Source organism: Crocodylus siamensis, chromosome 2 (assembly GCF_052110815.1).
Source record: "Crocodylus siamensis isolate JL-2025a chromosome 2, ASM5211081v1, whole genome shotgun sequence".
NCBI lineage: Eukaryota > Metazoa > Chordata > Crocodylia > Crocodylidae > Crocodylus > Crocodylus siamensis.
Window position 1 is genome coordinate 182,816,968 of NC_143396.1, and position 24,870 is coordinate 182,841,837.

A 24,870-nucleotide genomic window follows, 5' to 3' on the forward strand; every position below is an offset into this window, starting at 1 on the left:
AAATTTACAGGATATTTGAGAAGCTCTAGTTTCTACCACATATAGCAGAGATCTTCATTACAGTTCTCAGAATACATTATAGAGTAATTAGAACACACTTGAGAGGAAACGAAGGAAATTAGCAAGGACTTTGCAAGAGCAGTGGAGAGTCCCGTAAACACATGAATTTCTTATAGCCCTGATTTTACTCCCCCACCCAAGTGTAAGGAAGCAGTCCTACTTAGGAGAACACACATCTAACTACAAACCCAGGGTTAAGTTTAATTGAAATTTAACTGCTGTCTAAATTCCCACTAGGCCAAAGTCCCAGTGGAGTTTAATAGGACCAGGTTTTGGCCCTATGGGAACAGCAATTAGAGTTCAAAGGTTTGAATCATTTTTCTATAAAAGACATATTTATAATTTTAATAAGTCTCTGCACTCCCATGAATCATTTGTATAAGAGAAACAGACAGAATGAAGGTCTTGAAGGATTATGGGTTTACTGAAATTCCAGCAACGGCATTCAGTGTAGTCATTTACTCCTACTTTGTCCTGCAGATTCCTTCAGCATCAGCTTGTGGTTTACAAATACCATACATAATGGCTAATAAATGATTAGGCAGGTTCAGGGAGGCTATAATTCATTTCACACTACTTTGGATTTTGCAAGTAATTATATAAAAGCCTTGATATACAGAGATCTCTTCACTTCTCACCATGCAAAGGATTTGCCTGGATAATGCCTTAGAGCTAATGGGCATTTGAACACAAATCCCTCATCTCCTTCACACACCTGACTCAAAACATATTCCAGATCATTCCATGTAAGGAAGCATATCTTCACCTTCTATTCTCCAGTCCTAGGAAAGGGAGAGAACTGCAGTAATTTGCTGTTGGGAATGCTGTGTGTGCCATTTGTGCACTTAAGCAAAGCTTTCAAAAAAGCTCTTAAATATAGGCTATTTTTACAGCTTCAGTTACAGAAGTGAAAGGGTGCAGTTCCCACTGAAACCCAATACCCAATTCAAAGGAAATTACATACATGCATATCTTCTCCACACTAGAATAAAAATTTTTAAAGCACGTGGTTAAGGGTTTAGATGAATTAATGAGCCTTACACTCCTACTAACAAGGCAAGGCCCATGTTTATAAAAAGTAGCTGGGCAGTTCTATTCATCCCTTGAGGCATTTTTCCATTCTTGCAGGTGAATAAACACCTTTGTAAACCCAAGAGACCATAAGCTTAGGCACCTGTTTTTTAAAGTCTTAGCTTTACTATTCAATTGCAGGAACATCAAATTCTAAAGAGCATTTATTGCACAAGTCCATTCTGCAATAGCATTTAGCACTACTACTGCATTACTGGCATCCAGAGCATGGCTACCTACTTACTTGAAAGTCAAGGAGAATTCAAAAGACAGACAGTCTAATGTAAAAGCTAGCAACAGAACTTTATCCATCAAGTGGTGCTATGAATCTAGAATCAAATATATGCCAGGGTTAGATGCAAGACGTGGCATTTATTTTGCCAGGAATAATATAAAAAGTACATTCACTCTAAATTAGCAGTATGCTACTCCCACAATCCAATATTAAAAAAACCAAACAAAGAAAAAAAACCAAACAAACCCAACAAATCCCACTAATGTTTAGGGCTTCCAGGCAAGACAAACCTGTTTTACTGCTAAAGAGAGATGTCAAAGAGTGATTTTTCAGCTCAATTACTTTCTTTTATTGCAGAAAATACAATGAATCCTTCTTGTATTTCTATTGTAAACACTGGTATTTAGGTGCTTGTGTAACAGGTCAATGCCTTTACACTGAAGCAGGGAAAAATGATAATTCAATCATGTAACCAAAGTCTATATCATAATCCATATGTACAAAGAGGATTGCATTAGGAAATGCCAGTATTAAGATTACGTGTGCAGCCTTAAATTGGAACGGTCGATTTTACAATCCAAGTAACGTCCTCTACATATAGCATACATATCACTAGTTTTATAAAACTAAAATTGGAGGCCAAAAGCAGATTCTTTAAAAGAAGGCTGAGAGAGTTATATTAGACAACAACCTTATACTATGATTATGTTAAAAGGCTGGGAAGGATTTGGATAATTTTATTTTTTAAAGCAACTGCTATTTTTTAGAAATGAGATATTTTTGCATGCTACAATTTAAGAATAGTCAATAAAATGCAATGTGCTATATTTGCCATAGATAAGGGATTTATTCTAAGTGCAAGCTCCTATTCCAAGAAAAAAAAAGAATGCATCAGACAGTAATTGGCAGCATTCTTCTGTATTTGTTTTTAGAGTGCGGATTATCAGAATTTGGATTTATGCATTATAAATAAATTACTCATTCAGGAACTTCAAGATAGAAATTATACTTAAAGTTGATTCAGCAATACCCATGTTTCTCCTGTCTGGAACAAGAGAATCTTTCCCCAAAAACTCTTTGCAAGGTGGATTCTGCTTCCATTTAAGTTCACGATTACTTGCTATACTGAAGGCCTAGTATAGAGCAGTGGTTCTCAAACTTTATTTTATTTTTTTTCCACGGACCACTTGAAAATTGCTGAGGGTCTTAGAAGATCACTTAATAAACTTTTTTTATTCTACAAATCAAAGCACACGCAACTCATATGTTAATATCAGTAGTCTTACCCTACAAGTACAGATATTCTCAATTTTTCTGCAACCTTTCTGCGGACCACCTGAATGGAGTTTGTGAACCAATGGTGGTCCACGGACCATAGTTTGAGAACCTCTGGCATAAAGGGCAATTATTTCAGTGTTACTTAGAAAGAACGGAGTAGAATTAAAACAAAACAGTTTTATTTCCCCCATACACACACAAATGCTTTTGCACAATGCATTGTTGACCAAGCCAATAGGAGAATTCCAATGAAATTTGCCTTTTTTGCCAAAATTATGTAATTTATCAACTGGCTCTGATGGCAGGTTATAAACAAAATGAAAATTCTTTTATAAAATATTCAGTTCTAAAAACACTAATGCAAACCAGGTAATTATTGCAAGTCTATAAACATCAAGTCACCTTGTAAATGACTGTCATTGCATTGTACATGTGAGAGAGGTTACACAGCATATATCTGTGTCTCCTCTGACCAGAGGATTTAGTCTTTTCTCTGGTTCAGTGGCAGTAAGACTGTAGCAATTTGACTTAATTGCAATTAAAGAGAGAAGGAAAAGGGAAGGGAGCGGGGAGGGGTAAATGTAAAGTTACAGATGAACTGTAATTGGGTTACAAACTACACACCCTTGTAGAAAGGTGTGGGGAAAAGTACCAGAAATGGCTTTCCATTTATTGCCGTTGCTCTGTAACAACAGGAGCTGAACATGCCCTTCAAGTCGGATGCACAGCCTTGGTTCAGCAGTCTGGACTAACGCTTAGCAGCTGTTTGAAACAAGCAGCTTAAATAAGTCAAGCATGTTCAGATGTTACTACAGAACGTTTACCTCAAAGATAGCTAGTCGGGCTGTGTGAAATTTCATTGGCTGTTTTGTTTTGACACTGTTTCGACTCATTTTGAGCGTGAAACAGTGAAATGAAGACAAAACGAAGGGCTTTGAAACAGCCTCGAAACCAAACAAGGGCAGTTGAAACATTTCAAAAGTTTTGAAATGTTTTGAGTTTTGAAGCAGCCAGCCAGGCGGTGGGAGACAGGGGAGAACCAGGGCTACAATCAGGCTGGGGAAGGGAAGTCATTTGGGTTGAGTTCCCTTCCCCCGCCCCAGCCTGATCACAGCACTGGGGAGGGGAACTCAACTCCCAAGCCCGACTGAAACGTTGAAACAGCAAAGCCATTTTGACAAAATGGAACGGGACAGTGTTTTCAAAACGAAACAAAACTCTAAATGAAACACTGTTTCGTCGAAACGGATGTTGAAGTGGAACACTGCTGTTTCACACAGCCCTATAGCTAGTGGATGCACTGTTTGCTTCAGCAGTGGAAAGATGATGAAACTGCTAAAAAAGCTGGGGCTGTGTGGATGGAAATGAGCACGCAGCTTAATTTCCTCTAAGCAATGGTTGCAATTTAATTCAACTTTTTTTTTTTTTTTTAAATAAACATACTCAGCCCATGTAGCTAGATAGTCAGCCTTCTAACTCTGGCCAGCTCCTATTCAAAGAAAACATTTGGCATGCCCCAGTCTTATAATGGATGGTATGAAATAGCTATCAGTTTCATCATGTAGTACTGAGAATATTAGCACTTAGAACCTTTTCATTTTAAGCCCTTTTGTGCGCCTTGAAATATTTGATGACAAAACCTGGGCTGAAGTTCCCTCTGTGCTTTTAGACAACACCAAACTATGCTATAGATTGAATCTTACTGAAATTTCAGCCTGGGACCACTTCTTTCAATCACAAATTTCAGAAATGGAGTGGTTGGGTTTTACCCCCTTCCAATTTTACTTACAAAAACCAATACAAAATAGCCATACAACTCTTCAGACAGTACACTGCCAGGGGAATACTGCTTTTCTTGGCTAGTAAAAGTCAGCAGCTTTTGGCCTTGTGCCTCACCAGCATCAATCACATGGATGTAACAGCAAAGACACATACTGCCAGCTGACAACTGTGTTTATGCCTTTAAACAAGGAACTCATGAGCGATAGGGAAGACATTGATTTAAAGCAGTCACTGAACATTTCAAGGCCCAAAAATTTTCAGTTGACTGCCCTTAATTTTGCTGTTCCTTTGGGGGGCATGCATCTAATTTGTAGCACTCTGGCTGCCTTGATTCAAGGATGATCCCTCAATTAGCTGCAGGTGCTGTTTATGTAGTGTACAAGTTAAAATCCAGGCATTTGTAGGCTACTGTTAGAGGTGAGTGAACTTTACAAAGTGCTGTTCTGACGGGCACTTATGTGGTACAGAAAAGGTTAGTTGTGAGTTTTAATTGCTATGACATGCCTGTGATAAGAGTGCGATGCATCTGCACCAAACTGTGAACTCCCTCTGGGATTACAACCTCCATCTTGAAGTCTAACCCTTGTTTTACCTTGTCACTTCCAGTTTGAATTAGAATAGGTTCTGTACTGGCACCTAGATGAGTGTCTAAGCCTGAGAAATCTCCTAGGGCAATCTAGGACCATCAGTTGCCTCTCATGTACTGGCCTACAGTCATAGGCCAGCAGCCTCTATACCAGGGGTGGGCAATTATTTTGGGTGGAGGGCCACTTAACAAGCTTTGGTGAGCTGTCAAGGGCGGCATGCATAGCCCTGCCCCTTGACAGGCGCCCTGCCCCCTGGTCACTGTCTTGGAACCAGAAGTCCCACCCCAAACCCCTGACCTTGCCACCAGAAGTCTCTCCCCTTACCCCTGGAAATACTCCTTTTGGCAGGGGAGAGTTGCCATTTAAGAAACAAACAAACAAAAAAACCCTAAATCACACACTAAAAGTTAAACACCTACTATAACATTTAAATTTTATTACAAAAAATATTTTTGTCATGATTTGTGCAATGTATATAGAGGGGATTGCATAATAAGTCCAAAACAAATTCTTAGTCTTTTACATTGTGTTGGGGGGGGGAGGGGGGGGATGGTGGGGGGGGGAGTTTGTGAGGGGTGCGGCTGCGTGGCTCTGGAACACACCGTCCTCTCCTGCAGTCAAGCAGGCAACACTGTGTGCGCATGTATGAGTGCAGGTGCATTCCCCCCGCCCACACACACACTCCCATGGCACAGCAGCAGCAGGCAGGGGTGCTGGTGCCTGGCTCTGGCCAGCGCTGCACGTCACAGCGAGGAATGCAGCCCCTGCCGAGCCGTTCATTTCCCTGGTGCTCCCAGCACCTGCAGGGCACAGGAGGAAAGGCCCAAGCGCTGGAGCCAGCCGGTTTCCCAGTCCACTCGTGCCAGGTGCTTCCCTCCTGTACCCCGTGAGTGTTGGGAGCACCAGAGAAATGAACGGCTCAGCAGGGGCTGCATTCCTCACAGCGCTGGCTGGAGCCAAGAGACAGGCACCAGCACCTAGCAGAGCACCCCCTTGCTGCTGCTGCTGCTGCCCCTGCTGCCTGCCAGGGTCCGCATGCCCCTCCCCCTTCACACTCACACCCTGCCCAGCCGAACTGCCCACTGTTGCCACCCCCCTGGGCAAGGGCTTCCACTGCAGCCAGCCCCAGCCCCATGCTCCATGCTTCTGCCCAGCTGCAGCCCCACCTTCCCTACCTGATGCCTGGAGGGAGCAGGACCGGCGGGAAGCCTACAGCAGCAGCCCCGCCTGTGCTAGTGGGGCACAATTCGTTGGGGGGGTGGGGAGGAGGTGTTCCGCAGGCTGGATGAAAGTGCCTGGTGGGCTGGATCTGGCCTGCGGGCCATATTTTGCCCACCCCTGCTTTACACAGAAGTCTGACAACTCAAGGAGAGGAGGGGAGGGGAAAGGGCTGGAATTTCCTCCATGAATCATAGGGGAAGGAAGGCCACACTACATTTAAGAAATGCTTTTCTGGGCAAGGGAGATGTCTACCACAACATACTAGAATACCAGCAGAAAAACTCTGCTTTGCCCAAAATGCTGGCAAGACTCGCCGAAAGAGCAAGATCAGATGAAAGAGGGAAAGGTTCTTCCTCCAGGTGAAGGTAATACAACAGAGCAACTGTGTGCAGACATTCTCCTGTATTCTTTGCCTGCTTGCTGCGCTGTCACCAGAGGGCTGACTTGAGAAGTACAGAGCAACTACACGAAGATGGACTTACGAGGGGTCATGTACAGCAATGGAAAAACGGATGGCCTTAAGAGGCTGAGACACTGCTTTGAAAGGAGGGGTTACGGTACTGGATGGAGGAGCCTCACATTTCAAAGGAGGGTGGCAGATGGGCTCTGTACATGGGCACAATCCCTATCAACCCAGGGAATTCAGAATAATGTCCTGTCCTCCTCCATCCCTACTGAGGAGTCTTAGAAGGAAACAGACAGTAGTGGTCGAGTCTTCGCAGACTGGTGTCTTTCCAGGGAGGGGGACAGCCTAGGTTGTGACAGCCTCTCTTAGAAATACCACCCAGAAGTTGTTTTTTAACACCGCTGCTTATTTTTAGAGACTAGTAATTACATAAATACAAGTTCCCTTTCAGATGATGGTGAGAGAAAGACCATGTATTTATAGAGGTTGAGCCCTGTGGACTGTTTTGCCCTTGCAGATGGTTTTCTAAAGCAGGAGTGTATGCCAGAAAATGGACCCTGCTCCTGGACACTACAGGATGGGGAATTTATTGTTTGTGGCTCTTCTGGGGGCTGGCTGCAAGGTAGGACCTTAAATCCTACCCACAGTGTCAGAGGGCAGGGCAAGGAAAAAAACGTTTTAAAAAGGGAAAACAGGATGCTGAGGTGCTGATCACGTTGTAGCCACATGTTTAATGAGACTCTGCCTCAAGTTCATTGTGCAAGTCAATCTTCTAAAAAGTAGAAATTCCTCGTGAATTATTGTTAACCTTGCCAAGTGTCTGAGGCTCATGCCCCCCTTTTAATAAACAGGAGACACACATGGTCAAGGTTTGCTCAGAGGCATTGTGGTTCACAGATTATAGTAGTTGGAACCAACCTTTTTGGCATGCCACAAGTTAGCCTGCACCCTCCTTAAGTGCCACTCTGATCCCCTCCCTCTGCATGATCTACTGCTCTGCTTTTTGGGCCTGCCCCATCGGCCTGTCCCCTGCCCTCCTGCCACATACAAAGGCTGCCCATGCCACTTGTGGTATGCATGTCACAGGTGGGTCACCCCTGCATTACAGGATCCATGGAGGTGTCACACACACATCATAAACAGTGTGAAATGAAAAAGAGAGAGATGCCAGCTAGCCCATTTCTGCTGAATCAACCTACTACTAACTTCTTTCTCTCTCTCCCCCGCCCATACTCCCTGCATCTAATCCACCTCCTCCACCTCCCCAAATTCCTGCCGCCTTAACTATCTTTACAAACTTTGTTAAATGCATTAGATGAAGATAAAAACTCTTTCAGACATGCTTATTCCCCAAATCCCTTCAGATCTGGGTTCTATTATTTTCAGTCCATACCCATTTATAGTAGAATCTGTTCCATAGTACGTATATGAGGAGTTAATGGCAGTGCATGAGCCTCTGTCTCTCTTTATAGCCCAGTCTCTTTAAAATGCAACAGGTCCCTTTTCTTGCAACATTTTCAGTGCAAGATTCATATACTCCATAAATGCTGATGGAAAATATAATGCCCATCATGATTTTATATGCTTTCTACTTCTTCCCCAGAGCACATCCATTTAATCACAGCTCACTGACCTCAACTACCAAGCCAGATGTTTTGTCCACCTGAAAGCACCACCATCAGCACCATTCTTCACCCTTCATGCTAGCATTTTTGTCATGACAGTATATCAAAGGCCAATATCAAATAGAATATGCCTGTGGCTTCATTCAGTCAGCAGTTACCATTGCCTCCTTGATGGAGTTGATGGAATTTGTATGAACTCCCCCTTTCCAAATCCATTCAGATTCCCTTTGATCATTCTGTACCTGTCCAAGAGCACTCTCCTCATTTCATCCTTAATTACTGGCTTTCTGAAAACAGATGTCGCTTAATCACTGAATACAAATGTCACATTTATGTTACTAGATGCTAGCCTCTTTCTCTGATCCTGTTTTTAATTTAAAGAGCTCCCATTAGCTTTTCCTTCAGGCCATAAACCGCTCTTGCAAGTGAAGAACCAAGAAGTCTCAGGTTCTGAGATGGATTTCACTTGAATTGCATAGATCTGCTTGCCAAGGAACCTGACCAAGCTCCTGAGTGAGAAATAGGTCGTAGTAATTCACTATTTTAACTTCTGCCTTTATCACAAATGCCTAATAATTCATTTGAGAGAAAGCTCCCCACAGGGCTTCAAATACTGCAAGCTAGATTTTTCCCCAAACTGTCTTGTGCCAATCCATTGTATTGAAACCTAGTGCACATGTTCCAGAAGAAAAGGGCACAGCTGGGGCTGTGCTGCACTTTGAGCTGCTCAGGCCTCTTGTAGGATGTCCCTAGCAGGTGAAGATTAGAGTAGCTACAAGGCTGCTCTGATTTATAGAGAGGGCTCGCAACAGTGCCAGGAGTAAGGAGTGCACCAAGATGACATGTGGCCACACTACTGTTATCTTGCTTGGTCTACAAGTTTCAGTCATATTCAAAACAGTTCATCCGGCATGCTAAGAGGTAAGTGGTGGCAGCAAATTCCATCCCCCTAACATTCACACACATGCACTGCCTGCACCAATCACATCGTACATTTTCTAATTAAGTTAATGGAGTGGCAGGTTACAGTGATCACTAAAGAAATGGCAGTTTAGGAGATTTGGGTTGACAGACAGTTACTACTGGTATTCAAGTACCTAACCAGCCAATAGGTTGCCTGTACAATAGAGGAACAGAACAATTCTATCCCATCTGACCCAGGCTTGAAATGCTTTGACAGTTGATACTTAAAAGACTATCCTAACTTTCCCATCAATGTTTTTCTAGACATTAGCTGCAAGGTAGAATTCTAATCATTTTCTATTAATCTTTTATTTCATTTTCACAGAGTTTTGCAACGCAGGGAGCATTCTGCTCAAAAACCCTTGCATAATTCTTTATTTGAATTCTGCCTAGCTTTCACTGTAGTATAAGTTGTCGCTATTGAGAAGGCCTTTCCACACAAACTCTTTACCCAAGAAGGAAGGGATGGAGGTGGCAGTGGAGGCAATAATACCATATTTACTTGAATATAAGACAAACCCCTCTCCCCTGCATGAGCACGGGGGTCAGGTGCGGGGAGGGGGGCGGATCCTTGTCTTACATTTGCATACATGGAAGCCTCATTAAATACATTGTCCGTCAGACTACTGCCAAAAGCAGCATGTGCTCAGTAATGGAAACTAACTATGAAGCTGATTAAATGCAGCCAACACTGTGTATGACTGTAAGATATGTGGCACACATTGGACAAATGTATTGATTTTTTTTGCAAGATGTATACATACATACATACCCCCCCTGCCTCCAACACTCTGCCAAGTGGCCCCTGTGATTCACTTGGCAGATTAAAGCACACTAAAAACCTGTTACACAGTTCATACCACATATTCACACACCCATCTCCATACCTGTACCCCCACCCACTGCCCTGATGGGAACCACAACAAGGACAGGCTCATGCAGCCCAACTGAATAAGATATATGGTAGTGCCAATTCCCCCCAGTTATTTTTAAAGTCATGCCGAGCCACTATTTTGACTGCAATTCCACTTCTTCACTCCCACAGCTAAGTTGAGCCTTTCTTTCCTCATTTCCAGTTATTCCTGTTTCTTCACCAACTTTAAATGTCTGGCAACAATCACCAAATGGGGCCCCAAACAGTTCACCCAGAATCCCTGTCACCCCCTCTCTCAGCCTGTCACATACGATTAGTGTGGCCCCACCCTCCATAAGGTGGAGGTGGACCAGGTTGCCAGGTTCCTCATCTGCATATACGTTTTTTGGAGGATCCCAGAATTCGTGGACAAGAACATCCAATTCCAGTCATGAGTGGGATCTAATTAGCATTGTAGATCCTTTGTGGGGAGGGAGGAGTATCTGGAGTATACACACATACTGAGCAATGCTGGGCTCTTGGGTGACCATGACTTGACACACTGTGGACGGTACTGTGGCTCAGCCCAATGAACAATGCAATGAATCATGAGCCTTTTGGCTTTGGACTAATATGCATATGGGTGTATCTACATGTACTTGCAAAACCAAGTACTAAATCAGTGTGTAGTAACTGGTGCTACTACACATTAGTGTTGGAACATGAGTTTTTACAGACACTAGCTGTCTGTTAAACTAACATATTAGCTTGGGCTTTGCCTGGCATGCTTCTGTGCGTTAGCGTTTCATGCAGATGTACCTAGTTTGCACTATGCATCAGTAGGTATACAAGCATTGCTTAAAAGTGTGTTTATGGAATACTTGTGCTAAAAGTTGCAGTAGTTTCAAAAAAGGGAAAACATCAATTTTGGATGAACTAAGTCTATGGATATTCATAGTAGTTTGTCTATAAGCAAAATTACCATGGGCATGTTTTTCCAAGTCAGTGTTTTAAAGCAGGGACAAGGGAGTAAGGGAGTGGGATGGAAAGGGGCTGCAAGGAATAGAATGCAAGGGGGCCACCTGACCCACCCGGGATTTATTTTTCCTGATGAAGCAGTGGGAGGGGGACAAATTCAAGGCAAACTTCCAATAATTAGATTCTATACCTGGACAACTACAACACATTTATAAATTGTCCAGGGTAAGCATCTCTTCCCTCCACTCTGCTTTCAAGAGGCACTAGAGAGTTAGACACTAAAAACATCTGAATGGAGATTTAATATTCCACGAGATCTGGGATTTGGTCATCAACCCACAGCAGAGCAGCTCAAGGTGTCTTTATTGACATTAATGTGATCAGGTAGCCTTCCTTATAGTAGTTCTCCTTTCACTAGTTTTCAGCTGAAGTCGGGCTTTGGAGGGCGCTATCAACTAGTTGGATGTAGGAAACTACTACCACATGGATTTTCAGTGCACAGACTGAAATCTGCTTTATGATGGGAAATCCCAGGACTAACTGATGCAGAAGCAATATTAAAATTACTAAGTAGATGAGGCATCAAATGTCTAATTATTGGGGGGAAGGGGGTTGTGTTATATTTGGAATTGTCTTATATTTGAGGAAATACACTAGCAGGCCCAAACCCAGAAAAAACAACAAAAAACAAAACCAGACCCCTGAAACACTTTCCCCAGTTTTCAGCTCGTATACTATTTGCTGCCAACTGCTAAACCAGAGATGCATTTGACAGCCTCAGCGTTCCCTCCATGTTCTTCCTACTTGCCAGCTACTGGAGTGGATTAAGATGAGCTGCAAGCCAGAAAGCCCTTCGAACCTGAGCCTAATGGAAGTCTTTTCAGAGATTTCAGCAACTTCAAGGGAATTTTGAATGAGACCCAAAGTGTATGCAGGGTCACTTGGCATGCCCTTTGTGGAGTGGGTAAAAACTGTCCATCAGGAACAATTGTGAATTTGGTAGGAAAAAGAATGATGTTATTCTGAAGGCCAACTAGAATGAAAATATGTTTTAAGCTTCTTATCTGCTTAAAAAAAAAAAAAGAGTGATATTTTAGCCTTCTGTAGTCGTTAGGGTCAGAGACAGGTCTCACATATCAAGCTGGCATATTTCCCACACATTGACCTAAATTCACTTCTCACAGTGTTGTGAATTCAGTAAAAGCAGCCAGATGTGGTGTCAGGGATAGCAACTTGCAAAAGTTACAGCTCTAACCTGGGAAACACTGTATTCAGGATAAGAATTGGCACTGGGGAGTTGTCTCCCCACCAGCCCTCATGGATTGTTACACATTTTCTCTTTTAGGTCCTTGCCTAAATGAGTATTTAGGGAGACGGTAATAAATAGGGAGCAAGATGTTGAATGACTATCCATAAAAAGGGGATGCATGTGGGACCAAGTCTCCTGAAATGAGGAAATGGTTCAGCTGGGAAACAACTGCATGAGGCTAACACAAGATCCACTCCTAAAGCTCCAATGATTCTCTCAAGATCTCTGCTAATCTTGTGCAGGGGATAATCCCTTCCTCATCCCACATTCAACTCCCTTCATCTTCTGGCTGCTTGGGGATTTAAGGTTTTTTCCTCTACCTTCAAGACTTCATATTATGGCTAATCAACTGAGAAAGGTAGATGTTCAATGAGCCACTCTCACCTAGAGATGTCTGGAGCACAGCTGTGACTCAGTGTAGACACACTTAGGGTCAGGCTGATGCCTGTGTGGCAGAAGCCACATATCTTTGTGCTCCCTGGTTTAACAACATGGATGCTGCCTTTTACAAAACTGAAAAGCCAAAAAACCCTAGCTTCCTAGGTCCCTTACAAGTTTCCAAAAGAAACTCTCAGCCATAATGTTCAGCTTTATCCAGATGGAGAGAAATTGGGCATATAGAGCACTTACACATGTGCCAGACATCTGCTCTGACATGTCCAAATTAGCATGCTCCAGCAGTCTCCACATCACATGTATTAAATGTCCCGTGCTTCAAAATGGCAGCAAGGGCACTTCAACTAAAGCTTGTTGAATGAGTGTCCGACCTCTTTCACCCCAAAGCATGTGTAATGATGCCTATAATTTAGTCATGGGGTCCCACACAAATCTATTTACCTTTTACTGTAGTACACACATTTCTTCTCACCCTTGTTTTGTTTTAGAAGAATTAAAGATGAAATACCAACCTGTGAAACAGGGTGCTAGTAACTCGAATGAGTCTGTACTGGATGCTGTGCTAATGCAGACAAATATCTGCACAGATATAAACCCAATGGGGTATGACTTGTTGCAGAACAAAGTTTAGAAGAGTAATGACTGCAAAATTAATTGGAATGGATTCTAAATCCTTTAGTCACTTCAAGTGGTTTTTCTTCCTTTACTAGAGGAGCATATTGCTTGTATTACAGCGGTACTTTAAGAAATGACATTGTTAAGTGACTAATATGCATGCCACCATAGCATGAGAGTATGGCATCAAAGAGCTTACTATCTAATTTTAGACAAGGATAGCAGAAAACAGTATTAGGCTTATTTTAACTGCAGCACAGAGATTAAATCCCTTATATAAGGTCACATGGAGAGACTGCAACAGAGCCAGGAACTAATTTCATTTAGGCCCCAGCCTACTGCCTGAACTATGAGGCCAACCGTCTTTTGTGTGCTTATGTGCTCAATTTTCTTTAAGGACATTAAGAAGGAGAGCATGGAGAAGATATTCTCAAAATCCCAATGCCCAAGTCTTGCTCACAATCCATCCTGATGATCTATGGAAGAGGAGAAAGATTGGAGATGTAGACAGCACTCACCATCCGATTCAGAGGCTGCTCTGAAGATCAAGTAGCTGCTGGGTAGAGGCTGAGTGATTGAACCCACATTCTCTCCTTTAGGCCCCTAGAGTCACAGATAAATAAGGGGAAAAAAAAGGGTCAGGCAAGGAGATGCATGTTACCATTCCATGTATTTTACTTTACAAGGGCAGTGTGTGCTCAAGGAAGGAGGAGGAAAAAGAACATTTTAAGTGGTTTATAGACATGCTCTGGAGTGGGGATGGGGAGCGGTGAGAGGAGGGGTTATAATTAGCGTAGCTCTGAGATCCATGCTAATTAAAAGCACCTACAGCACCACATACATCAGCATCCCCATGCTGAAAAATGGCAGCGGGGCACTTTGAACTAAAGCTAGAATGAGCTTTAGTTCAAAGTGCCCCGCTGCCATTTTTCAGCATGGGGACCCAGAGCGCAGTAATTACCATGCTCCAGCAGACTCGATTAATCGAGACTGCTTCAATGTGCTGTAATTACAGCACACTGGAGCAGCCTCCCTGAAAACGCATAGGAGCCCTTAGAGAGCTTTGATTGCAACCAGAATATTGCTGTTGCATTTCCACAGCAGTAATAAGATGATGAGCCTGTTCCAGCCCAACCTATTCTTTGCCCAGAGACTGGTTTATATCCCCACAATTTTTTGTTTCTGAGGTTACTGAACAAGTATAGAGAAACATGTGCAATTACTGTCTTCTTACAACGCCGGAGGACTTTTCAGCTCAGCGCCTACTCCGAGTTTGTGAGAAAAAACTTTGAGGTCAGCAAAAAAACCCACAACTCCCTTCCCCCAGTTTTCTACATCAACAGAAAAACAAAACTAAAACAAAACAGCAGGTGGCACTCACACCTTATGTGGTGGCTTTCACATTTCCAGGAGACTGGACCCATCTAAGCTGCTGGCTCTTAATTATTTAGTTTGCCGTGCTGATGCTTGGAAATAGCTTTCATTGCATTGCGCCTTTCCCCCGGTTGGCTGCTTCCTTCTCTTTCCATTAGTATTACAGGTTGATAATCTTGAAAGTCAGCAGAAAGGGAGAGACCTAATGCAGGCTAATAACCTAGATCCTTCCTCCACGTGCACCTCACATACATAGTATTACTCAGTTCAGTACATGGCATTTCAATGGCTGCTTTAGAAAAGGGCCAGAACTGAAGTGAAGAGGAAGTCTTCATTTCCACAAACCCTCCTGAGAACAAACAAACAAAAAGCAACCAACCAAAAAAACAATGCCTGCCCCCCCAAAGAAAAACCCCCAAACAAACAAACAAAAATCAACCCAACTTCCATGATAGTTTCAAGGCTGAACTAAAAGAAGGCTTCAAAGCTTCACTGTATAACCAATTACTCTGTAGTCTAGCCTTCGCTCTCGCATAACGTATTAGTTTTATGTCCTTCCAGGGATACTGATCCTGGGAGATCCAACATGACAAATCACCACGGGGACACAGGGAGGAGTTGCTTAAATAAATAAAATAAATAAACAAATAAATAAAATAAGTGCCATAAACTTGCCATCTTCAGTCAAGAGGTGAATAACTATGTCTTACAGATAACCCCACACTGATCTGATCAGGGAAAGATACCCAGAAAGTCTATGTGCCAGCTGAATCCATTTCAGTTGAGTGCTGCGCAAGGAAGAGTACCAACAATCTTCGTTGCTGGGGTGGGAGGTACCTAATCCATCCGTGATTCCTTGTCCATTTTAGGGCATCTTGAATCTCAGAGGTACTCAAGAGGAAGCAGTCCCTGCCTTCTAGTGAGCACAGGTGCAAAGAATACGGTCCATCTGCACACAGGTATGAAAGGGGGCTGAATTTTGAGGCTACATTTCCCATCTTGTCTAGGCAACAAGACAAAATCTGGCTCAAGGAAGTGGGGAGGTTTCCTTCCTTTCTTCCCTCTCCAAAGTGACACCCACAATGCTTAGTTCTATCCTGATGCATGAGTACACTATAAAAGTCACATTGCAAAGGAACAGGGAAAAAAAAAATAGATTTGCTTTGAAAACAAACTAACACGTTAGCTAGCCCTTGTGTGGTAGGAGACACCACTGACTTTGGCAACTCTTTATCCTGGCCTGTATTTGAGCAAGAGCCACTCTCTCTCTGTGGCTACAGCAGGGGCGGGCAAAATGCGGCCCACGCGCTGGATCTGGCCTGTCATGTCATTCTATTTGGCCCGCGGGGCCACTAAAAATTTAGAAAATTAATATTTATCTGCCTCAGACTGCCTGTTATACAGCCCTCAATGGCTTGCCAAAACTCAGTAAGTGGCCCTCTGCCCAAAATAATTGCCCGCCCCTGGGCTACATTAAACCTTCATTTACTATAAAGGTTTGTACACAAACCTGTTTTAGCACATGGATATAGGTTTCCTGGTTTGTGCAGGCACCTCTTGATGTCCTGCCTGATGTAATATTTCATGTCAGTCTCCTACTCAATCACACACACAAAAAAAACTGGCACAAATTGTTTGCATGAGCCCACCCAGTTTTAATGCAGAAGCAATATTAAAATGACAAAGTAGATGAATTCACCATCTCTGGTTGGTGTTGTGAATGGCTCCTCTGCATGAGTGCCTGGCAGGTGGACTGTAAAGTTACCAGAGATGGTAAGCCCTGCTGGGCAGGACAGGAATAGGAAGAAAAGGAAGATCAGAATGGGTGACATGTCGAATTAGATTCATCAGGCACATATGTTACTCAGGAGAATCGGTCTCTCTGACCTACTTTCTAGTACCAGAGACTTTCAGGCTCTGTAGCAATTCAGTTTATTTTCTTCTTCTGCCAGGGGAGCTAGAAATCCTCATTACTCAAAGCAGGGAGAGCCAGAGTAAACATCTCTCCCCTCCACTCTGCTTTCATGAGGCACTAGAGAGTTAGATACTAAAAACTTTGGTATGGAGATTTAATACTCCATGAGATCTGGGATTTGGTCATTGGCCCACAGTAGAGTAGCTCAAGGTGTTTTTACTGATATTAATGTGATCAAGTAGCCTTCCTTGTGGCAGTTCTTCTTTCACTAGTTTTCAGCTGAATCAGGCTTTGGAGGGCAATATCAACTCTATTTGTAGGAAACTACTACCAAATTGATTTTCAGTGCACAGACTGAAATGTGCTTTATTATGGGAAATCACAGGACTGACTACTGCAGAAGCAATATTAAAATGACTAAGTATATGGGACATCAAATGTCTCTTAAAATCTTGTAAAGTATGAAAAAAATTAAAAAAGACCAAATCACTCTGTCAAGCAAACATATTCAAACAGTTGTCCATGACTACACAGGAGGAAGGCTATTTCCCACAGGCCTATACCAAGAGGTAAGAGGGGCCATTTTCTATGACAATAAAATGAGGGGGAAAAAAAAAATGAAGTGCCATGTCTGAAAACTCAGCTACTTTTTTTGTTATTTTCCCTACCCTTTGAAGATAAAATCTACTTAGATTAGAAGCACTACTTAGATTAGAAGCACTCCAAGACAGTGGTAATTTCTACTAAAATATACATGCAAAGCCTAGCACAGCACGGCCCCAATCCCAGGATGTATACACAGATTATAATAATAAATAATCTGGGAGAATCCTCCCAGGTTTGTTCTATTGGTAAAGAAACATTTTACCCAGAGCCTCAAGTACAGACATCCAAATACTGAGGCCCCGAAGAGTGGAGAGACTGGAGTGCTGTCACTGTGTAGTCAAGGAGGGGCCCTGTGGACACATCCCAATGTGCTCTGCAGGCTCCTTTAGTTTGCCTGGAAACCATAGGTGACACGTAGAGGGGGCAGTGGGGGTGGGGATATGCTCCCCACCCCCAAGAAGCACCAGCAGCACTTCTGGTTTTGCCACCTCTGGGGTCAGACACTGGGAGACCCCCCCAACCAGTCAGTGATTGGCTGCTGGTGCCCCCTCCAGAGTCAGGAGGCACCAGTCCTCATGCTGGAGACATAGGGCAGTAGTGTAATTGGGCAGCCTCAGTTAACTGGCCCAGACTGCCCTCAGTCAGCCTGTGTTTTCCTGTAGCACACTAGCACACTGCGGGGATTGTGAAGGGGACGTGGTCTGCAGAGCAGAGTCCAGTGAGCAGAAAAGAAAAAAGTCACCTGTGGTAGGGAAGGGGAGGGGAAATCCTGGAGGATTATACTGTCTTCTGAAAGAAGCCACAGTATGTACAGACATTTGATCTCCCAGGAGAAACTCTTCCCCCAAGTGATTTAACCCTGATTGCCCCCAAGTTATTTTTCTCCTGGAACAGCCATTTTTACTCCAGGAAAAAAAGTTTGAATGTCCGTACATTTGTGATTTCTCCTGGGACAGCAGCAACTCTAAGACAAATTGAATATCTGTATGAGACCTCATTTTCTGTCTCAGATAATATAACTAAAAGTAAAGCGAAGTCTGTGTGTCACTCATATTGACATGTGTTCTTAAACCACAGATATGTCTGTGGTTTTAAAGAAAAAACAACCAGATTTGTTTTGCCACTCCAGGTAGGGAATGAGACCTCCCATTACTGAAAGACTAAAAAAAAAAAATTGAGATGTGTTGATGTATGCAGGGAAGTAAGCCATTTAGAAGTTTCTAATTTTGCTTGTCTTGGGGGAAAAAAAAAAAAAAAAGCAGCTCATTAACAACATAACAGAAATCATGGGTTGGCAAACTATGGCCCATACCTTTCCAATGGAAGAAAAGAAAATGAGCAAAAATATTTTAACTGGATATTAGGAAAGCATTCCTAATGATGTTGTCAAGAGAAATGGTAGAAGTTCTGTCACTTGCTTTAAAGGAAAAAAAACTACAAAGAAGAAAAGACCCTTTATTTTACACTTTTTTGATTTCAAATTTTACTGGTACCCACCCAGAGTTCTCTGCTGGATACATACTAAAGTAAACTGAAGTCAACAACAAAAATCTCTAAGATGCAAGAAAACTCAGGTGAAAAACTGAAAAGATTTTCATATACCTGAAAGCCACCAGTCCACATTGTGAAACACGTGGGTAGGTATCCAAAAAACTCAAAATTATTACTATTCTAGCACTGCCTGGTACCTTGAAAAATTTTTGCAGAAAGAGCATGAGTATTACATGGAACAGAGCCAAATCTTCCTTCCCAGGTTAGAGATGGCCCTCTGTTTATGCTACTGGGAGTGGATTTGAGGTTCAATAGAGGTCTACCTAGCACCTTTCAAAGACAAAAAAAAAAATTGCCCAATTTATTGTTGCTGCTTCCCAACAACAATCATGTAGCAGATGAAAACAAGCACTTTAGAGAAGCCTGTGGAGCTGTTACACAGTCTCCCCTAACCATCAGCAAAGGACTCTAAGCAGCCCTGTGGAAATCAGTCACTTTTACAGGAAAAAAGTTAATAGAAGTCACTTGGTACACTTAAAGTATGATTTACACTAATATTTAGCAATTAAACACACTAATGTTATTAAGGATATTAAAAGCAGTGGTGTTTCTCTCTGCCTCTATGGGTAATTACTTGACATGCACCTCAGAGCCGGATTCTGTTTTAACTCAAGTTAAAAGGCTCCCCATCAAATGGAGTTGGCTAATATTACTATAAATCCTGGCATAGACATGATACTTGACAAGCATTTATGCAAGGGTTTATGGCAGAGTCTTAAGTTAGGCCCAAACATTTGTGGTTTTTGACCAAATGTTTGTGAACAGGGGCAGGAGGCTGGACTTGATGATCTTCCGAGGTCTCTTCCAGCCCAAATGTCTATGAAATCTGTGAAGAAAACCCAACCAGCTGACACTAGTTGAAGCAAGGCCACAAAAACCTCTAATATAGATATACCATGGATTGGTTTTATTTTAATGGCAGTTGATATTCTCAGCCATATTTTGGATTCTTATATTACAGCCAATAACTTTGTTCCAACATAGGTTAATCTCTACTTCATGAAACATGGGCTTTTGCACCATTAAACTAAAAGGGATTTGGATCTGCAAGTCTGGCATCGGTTGCCTTAAAAGCAGACAGTGAAAAGACATAAAATGAAATTGTATTTTTGGCAGCTTCAGCATTAAACTGCTGTCAGAGTGTAGACAGCTCCTTTGACATAGAACAGCTCACTGGACAAATTCTTCCTCATGTGCTTTTGGTATTCACTTTACGGCCGAAAGTGTTCTCTCTCAAAACCATCCAACTGAAATTTCAGGAGGCTTCTCAACAGGCGGTTCAATAGCAACTTCCCCAACATTCAGTTGAAGCAATTCAGTAGTATTTAACCTTAAAACTAAGATGTCTTAAGATTTTCTGTAGTCCACAAAACTTTTCAGGAAAATCCCTTTATGCCATCACTCTATGTACAATTGCATACCCACAACATTTTCTTTTCTTTCTGGCTAAATAGCACTGAAGGAAAAAAAAGATGCTTCCAATTCCTAACCTTCATTCCTTTATTATCACTTTTCCTGACTCTGCTTTTTAGAATTCAGTTGATTTGTTAAAAGTCAAAATGAATTACGGTGATAGACAGAGCATACTTAACAGCTTTCTTGGGTGCATGCTCTGAATCAGAGAAACAACCAGAATTTTGAGGGCTGAAAACCCCCCCAAAGTGGCAGCAAACTTTTGGGACAACACAGTCAAAGCCCATCAGGACACAGACTGCAGCTAAGTTAAAAACTCTGTAAGGAAAGAGTACTTGTTCCCTCAATTATTTGAAAGAAACACCCATTTATTTTTGAAGACCATTTAAATGGTGCCCTCTACCTATTCTGGATTCCCAAAGTTTAAGAGATTTATTCTGATGAGTTCCCACTGACTTCACTACTATTACTCATGACATACAGTGCTGCTCACTGCAAATAAGACTACCTTGTCTTCTATTTTAACCAGACCCTTTGGTACAAGAGTCTCTCACAAAGCCATCCACCCTAGACTCAAATTTCAGGAGACTCCACAACAGGTGGGTCAATATCAACTTCCGTAACATCCAATGAAGCATCATCCTAAGCCGGGGTGGGCAAAATGCGACCCGGGGGCCAGATGCAGCCTGCCAGGCCATTCTATCTGGCTTGCGGGGTCCCTAAAAATTTAGGAAATTAATATTAATCTGCCCTGGGCTACCTGTCATGCAGCCCTCAATGGCTTGCTGAAACTCAGCAAGCGGCCCTCTGCCCAAAATAATTGCCCGTCCCTGTCCTAAGTGTATGAATCCTTCCAAGCTGCTCTGTTATGTTGGCCTCTTTGCAGCAGGATGGCAATCAGCAGTGCTTTGTTTGTACTAGTATACATTTTCTATGAAATAATATCTTGCAATAACTCTGCACAGTTGCTATTTTTAATGGTGGAACACAGTTCAAGACTAATTAAGCGCTGTTCCTTCAGGCATCAAACAGATGTTACTCAAAGTTTGACAGGAGCTGGTAGGATCTTCCTCATTAATTGCAGCTAAGGTCAGATGAGCTTTTTTGGGTCTTTCCTTGGGGAAAAAAGACCCCAGAAGATAAGTGCCATAAATTATTTAAAAATAAATAGGTTTCAAAATCAGTTTCTTTCAGGAGGGTGAAAATACTAGTTATTTGCATTACGACAGCACCTACAGCCATCAGCCAAGATTCTGACTCTGGTCAGAGAGTCGCCCAGCATCCACAAGCTTAAAAATTAAATACAAAAACTATGTAAGGCAGGAGAAAGGAATTACTAACTTCATTTGCTAGACAGGGAATGGAAACAGAAAGGAATGAAGTACCTAGCCAAGAGGTAACAACAAGTATTTTGTAGAAGAGTCAGGATTCAAAAATTCAAATCTAGTTCAAATGGCACAAGACTTTTTCAGCACTGAAGGGTAGTGTTTGAGAAGTGACCAAATCATTCGATCTACCTCACTTTGCCACTGCAGAACTGGCCTTTGTGCTAGGCTGTTTAGGCTTTGTTAAGGCTACTTCAAGAAGTGCTAGTTGATGGGTCAAGCCCTCCTTGTCTATTAGGAACTTCTGCCTTAGTCATCTACATCTCACCCCCAAGGGCCTTTTGCTAGTGTCTACATGCTGGTTTCCCTCTCTTGAATTGCAGCTGTGTAGTTATCCACCAAGCGGTTCAACCTTATACAAATCAACCCTAATGACCAACTCCACATTCTTTGGTCTGGTATTAAAACAAAAAAGGGTTAAAACAAAGCCAAAGGCTCCCTTAAACTTGTTTATTATGAAATGACAGTGGCACTTGCAGACTCCTGGCATCCTGCATCTTTCCCACAGCACAGGCCTCCCTGTGTTAGAAGATGTAGCGGGGAAATATTTCAGCTTAGCTTAGTGGTTACCTTCACAGCCCAGATGGACTGATCCAAAGGGTGGAAGAGTTTAAAACAGAAGCCGTCCTTTTTGGAGGGTCTTTCGATCAGCTCACAGGAATGGAGCAGGATGGTGCCTACCCACTGCCCAGTCTTTGGTGTTTTGTAAATCAATAGCACGCCTGGTTTCAGAACACACCACAGCTTGGTCCAGCTTTTCAGAGTCCCACGGATCTGCAGGGAAAGCAAGCAAACAGTTTGATTGTTGATCCTTAAATCAAGTATTCAAATGTTTTCAAAACACATGCTTCACTCCAAGCCAAATTCTAACAACTTCATTCATGCCAACATGCCCAGTACTCCATGGTTTAATTGCTTTAGTAATACTGATGGAGAAAAACTACTATTCCACATGAGCCAGTATATCAGTCTAGCCCCTGGCATTTAACTGATTTGATTTGACCTGTACAAGACATAAATGCTACTTGTTGCCGAGCTGAAAGGTTTCGATGCTTCAAACTCTTGAAGTTTTTTGTCCACAAAGATCAATATTAAGAGAGCTTAAAAACTTAAAGTGGCATATAAATACATTGTTGTTAGCTTTGGTTTTCTACTACACCATGCTCTCCCCCCATTACTGACAGTAATCAATCTTTATACTTGTTATAACCCTACATCCTATTTTTTTTCCTGAAATCAATGGCTTTTTCCTCGCCAAAAATATTAAAATCAGAAATCTTGGCTTCATAAGTATTTGAAAATGGGCAGGTATTACAGAAAGGACAGCCAATCCTAAATGTGCATCAGGAACGCACATACAAATTGAGATACCTAATAAATCATACAAAAATGGGAAGTAACCTTCCCCTATCTCATTGCAGAACTTCAATCTAAATGTTTGTCCTGCTAGGTGTAAGTGTCAGGAACCAATGATAAATTGCCACATCTGTGCACAACCATAAGTTACAGCTGTCAACTGGTCCAATCAATTTTGTTCCGTTCTGTGTCAATTTACAATCCAACCTGCTGCACCTCCAAATGCCAAAGAAATAGCTTGCATCTTCCTGCTTTCAAACAATCACTTCCCCAATATAATCCCTTCTCTCTTAGCTAAAATATAAAACACATCTACAGGAAGAAACAGCATCTCCTTGCCAGGAAGAAGAAAGGATGAAGAAATATGGTCAGTTTTTTCCAAGGCAATAGCTCAGACCTGGCTCCTCGTTCATTCTCCTAACCTTCATACCACAGCCTACAAGGCAATTTAGATCATTAGTCCCTTGAAGTGCTAATTAAGTTGGGATTTTCCATTCCCTACAACTTTCTTCTTGCAGCAGATATTCAAGGATGACCTTTATCCATTCCTGAGTACAAATCCTGAAGCATTTTCTCTCTTATTCCTACAGGTTTACAAACAGTACTTTGCATTAAATACCTTCAGCCAATCTGCCATGATCACAACACTGGGATCCTTCAAAGCACTGAAGAGCTGTTTGGTGGCTCTTTTCTTTTCCTGTCTGTAGTTCTTCTTCTGTACCTGTTTCAGAATAGAGGGGAAAAAACAGCTGCTGTAAAACATGTTCTTTTTCTGTGTTACACTTGGAGAGGAAAGACCATTTCTACTATACATCTGAGGCAGCTATGCACCAATTGCCTCAAACCAGGCATTGTACAGTTTCCCTGGAAATGAAAGGTGCATGCTTTGGTGACTAAATTGTGGCTGGTCCTTTACAAGCAGCTGAGATAAATGTAAATATGAACTTCAGTGGAGTTTCAGCAGAAAAAGTACTTTATCTTGTTTGGGTTGGTTCTACTAATTAAGCATTACCAAGGGTGTGTACCACTATTACCGAGAAGTTTGAGAAGCTAAAATCAGGTTAAAAATGGCCACCCAATCTAATGCAGTGATTAGATAGGTACTGGGAGCCTGATCCAAGGTAAGTCAGAGCAGGGGAAGGGGAGGGCAGAACCGAGAGGCTAGTGGGTCCACAGGGTAGTTTAGGGGGGATTGAGAGACTAGCGGGATCTGCCGGGGGGGGGGGGGGGGATTGGTGGGGTCCAGGTCAGTGTTGCAGGATTGGAAAGGCTCTCTCATTTTGTCAGGTCAACACCCCCCCGCAAAGGCCCCCTTACACTCCAATCCAGCCAAACCACACCCAGTCCACTCTTGATAGAGCTGGGCTATTCTCAGTAGTGGCAGATAACAGAACAAGGAGCAACCATCTCAAGTTGCAGCAAGGGAAGTTTAGGTTATGTATTACGAAGAATTTTTTCACTAGGAGGGTTTTACCCAGAGAGGTGGTGGAAGCTCCGTCCTTCGGGGTTTTCAAAACCTGGCTAGACAAACCTTTGGCTGGGATGATTTAGTTGAAGCTGGTCCCGCTTTGAGCAGGGGGTTGGACTAGATGACTTCCTGAGGTCCCTTCTAGCCCTGACTTTCTATGATTCAATCCCTCAAACTGCTCCCAGTGCCAGTTTTACTGGTGTTCACCACTGCTGGGAGAAAGATCAAAATGTCAGGGTGGGAGGGAGGGGTAGGCAGATCAGAGTAGCTAACGGCTCTTTAGCTGGGGGGGCGGGGATGCTGGGGGGTTGGGGGGCTCTCCCCCCTCAATTGGAGGCTACTTCCAGCCCTCACCCTACCTCTACCCCCAGACAATCCTCCCCTTATGGGCCAACCCCCTCCCCTCCCCTTCTCCCAGCTTAC

At 42.7% G+C, this 24,870-nt stretch overlaps 1 protein-coding gene across 2 annotated transcripts in view; it reads right to left on the reverse strand.

Annotated features, from left to right (window-relative positions):
- OSBPL5 (oxysterol binding protein like 5) overlaps positions 1-24,870 on the reverse strand; it is a 219,276-nt gene that overhangs the window by 40,791 nt on the left and 153,615 nt on the right. For both annotated transcript variants that reach the window (XM_090032528.1, XM_090032527.1), the window contains 3 exons: positions 23,599-23,700; positions 22,194-22,397; positions 13,898-13,982 (listed from right to left, as the gene is read on the reverse strand). In XM_090032528.1, coding sequence (XP_089888654.1) covers positions 13,898-13,982; positions 22,194-22,397; positions 23,599-23,700 — 391 coding nt within the window. The remainder of the gene's footprint in view (positions 1-13,897; positions 13,983-22,193; positions 22,398-23,598; positions 23,701-24,870) is intronic.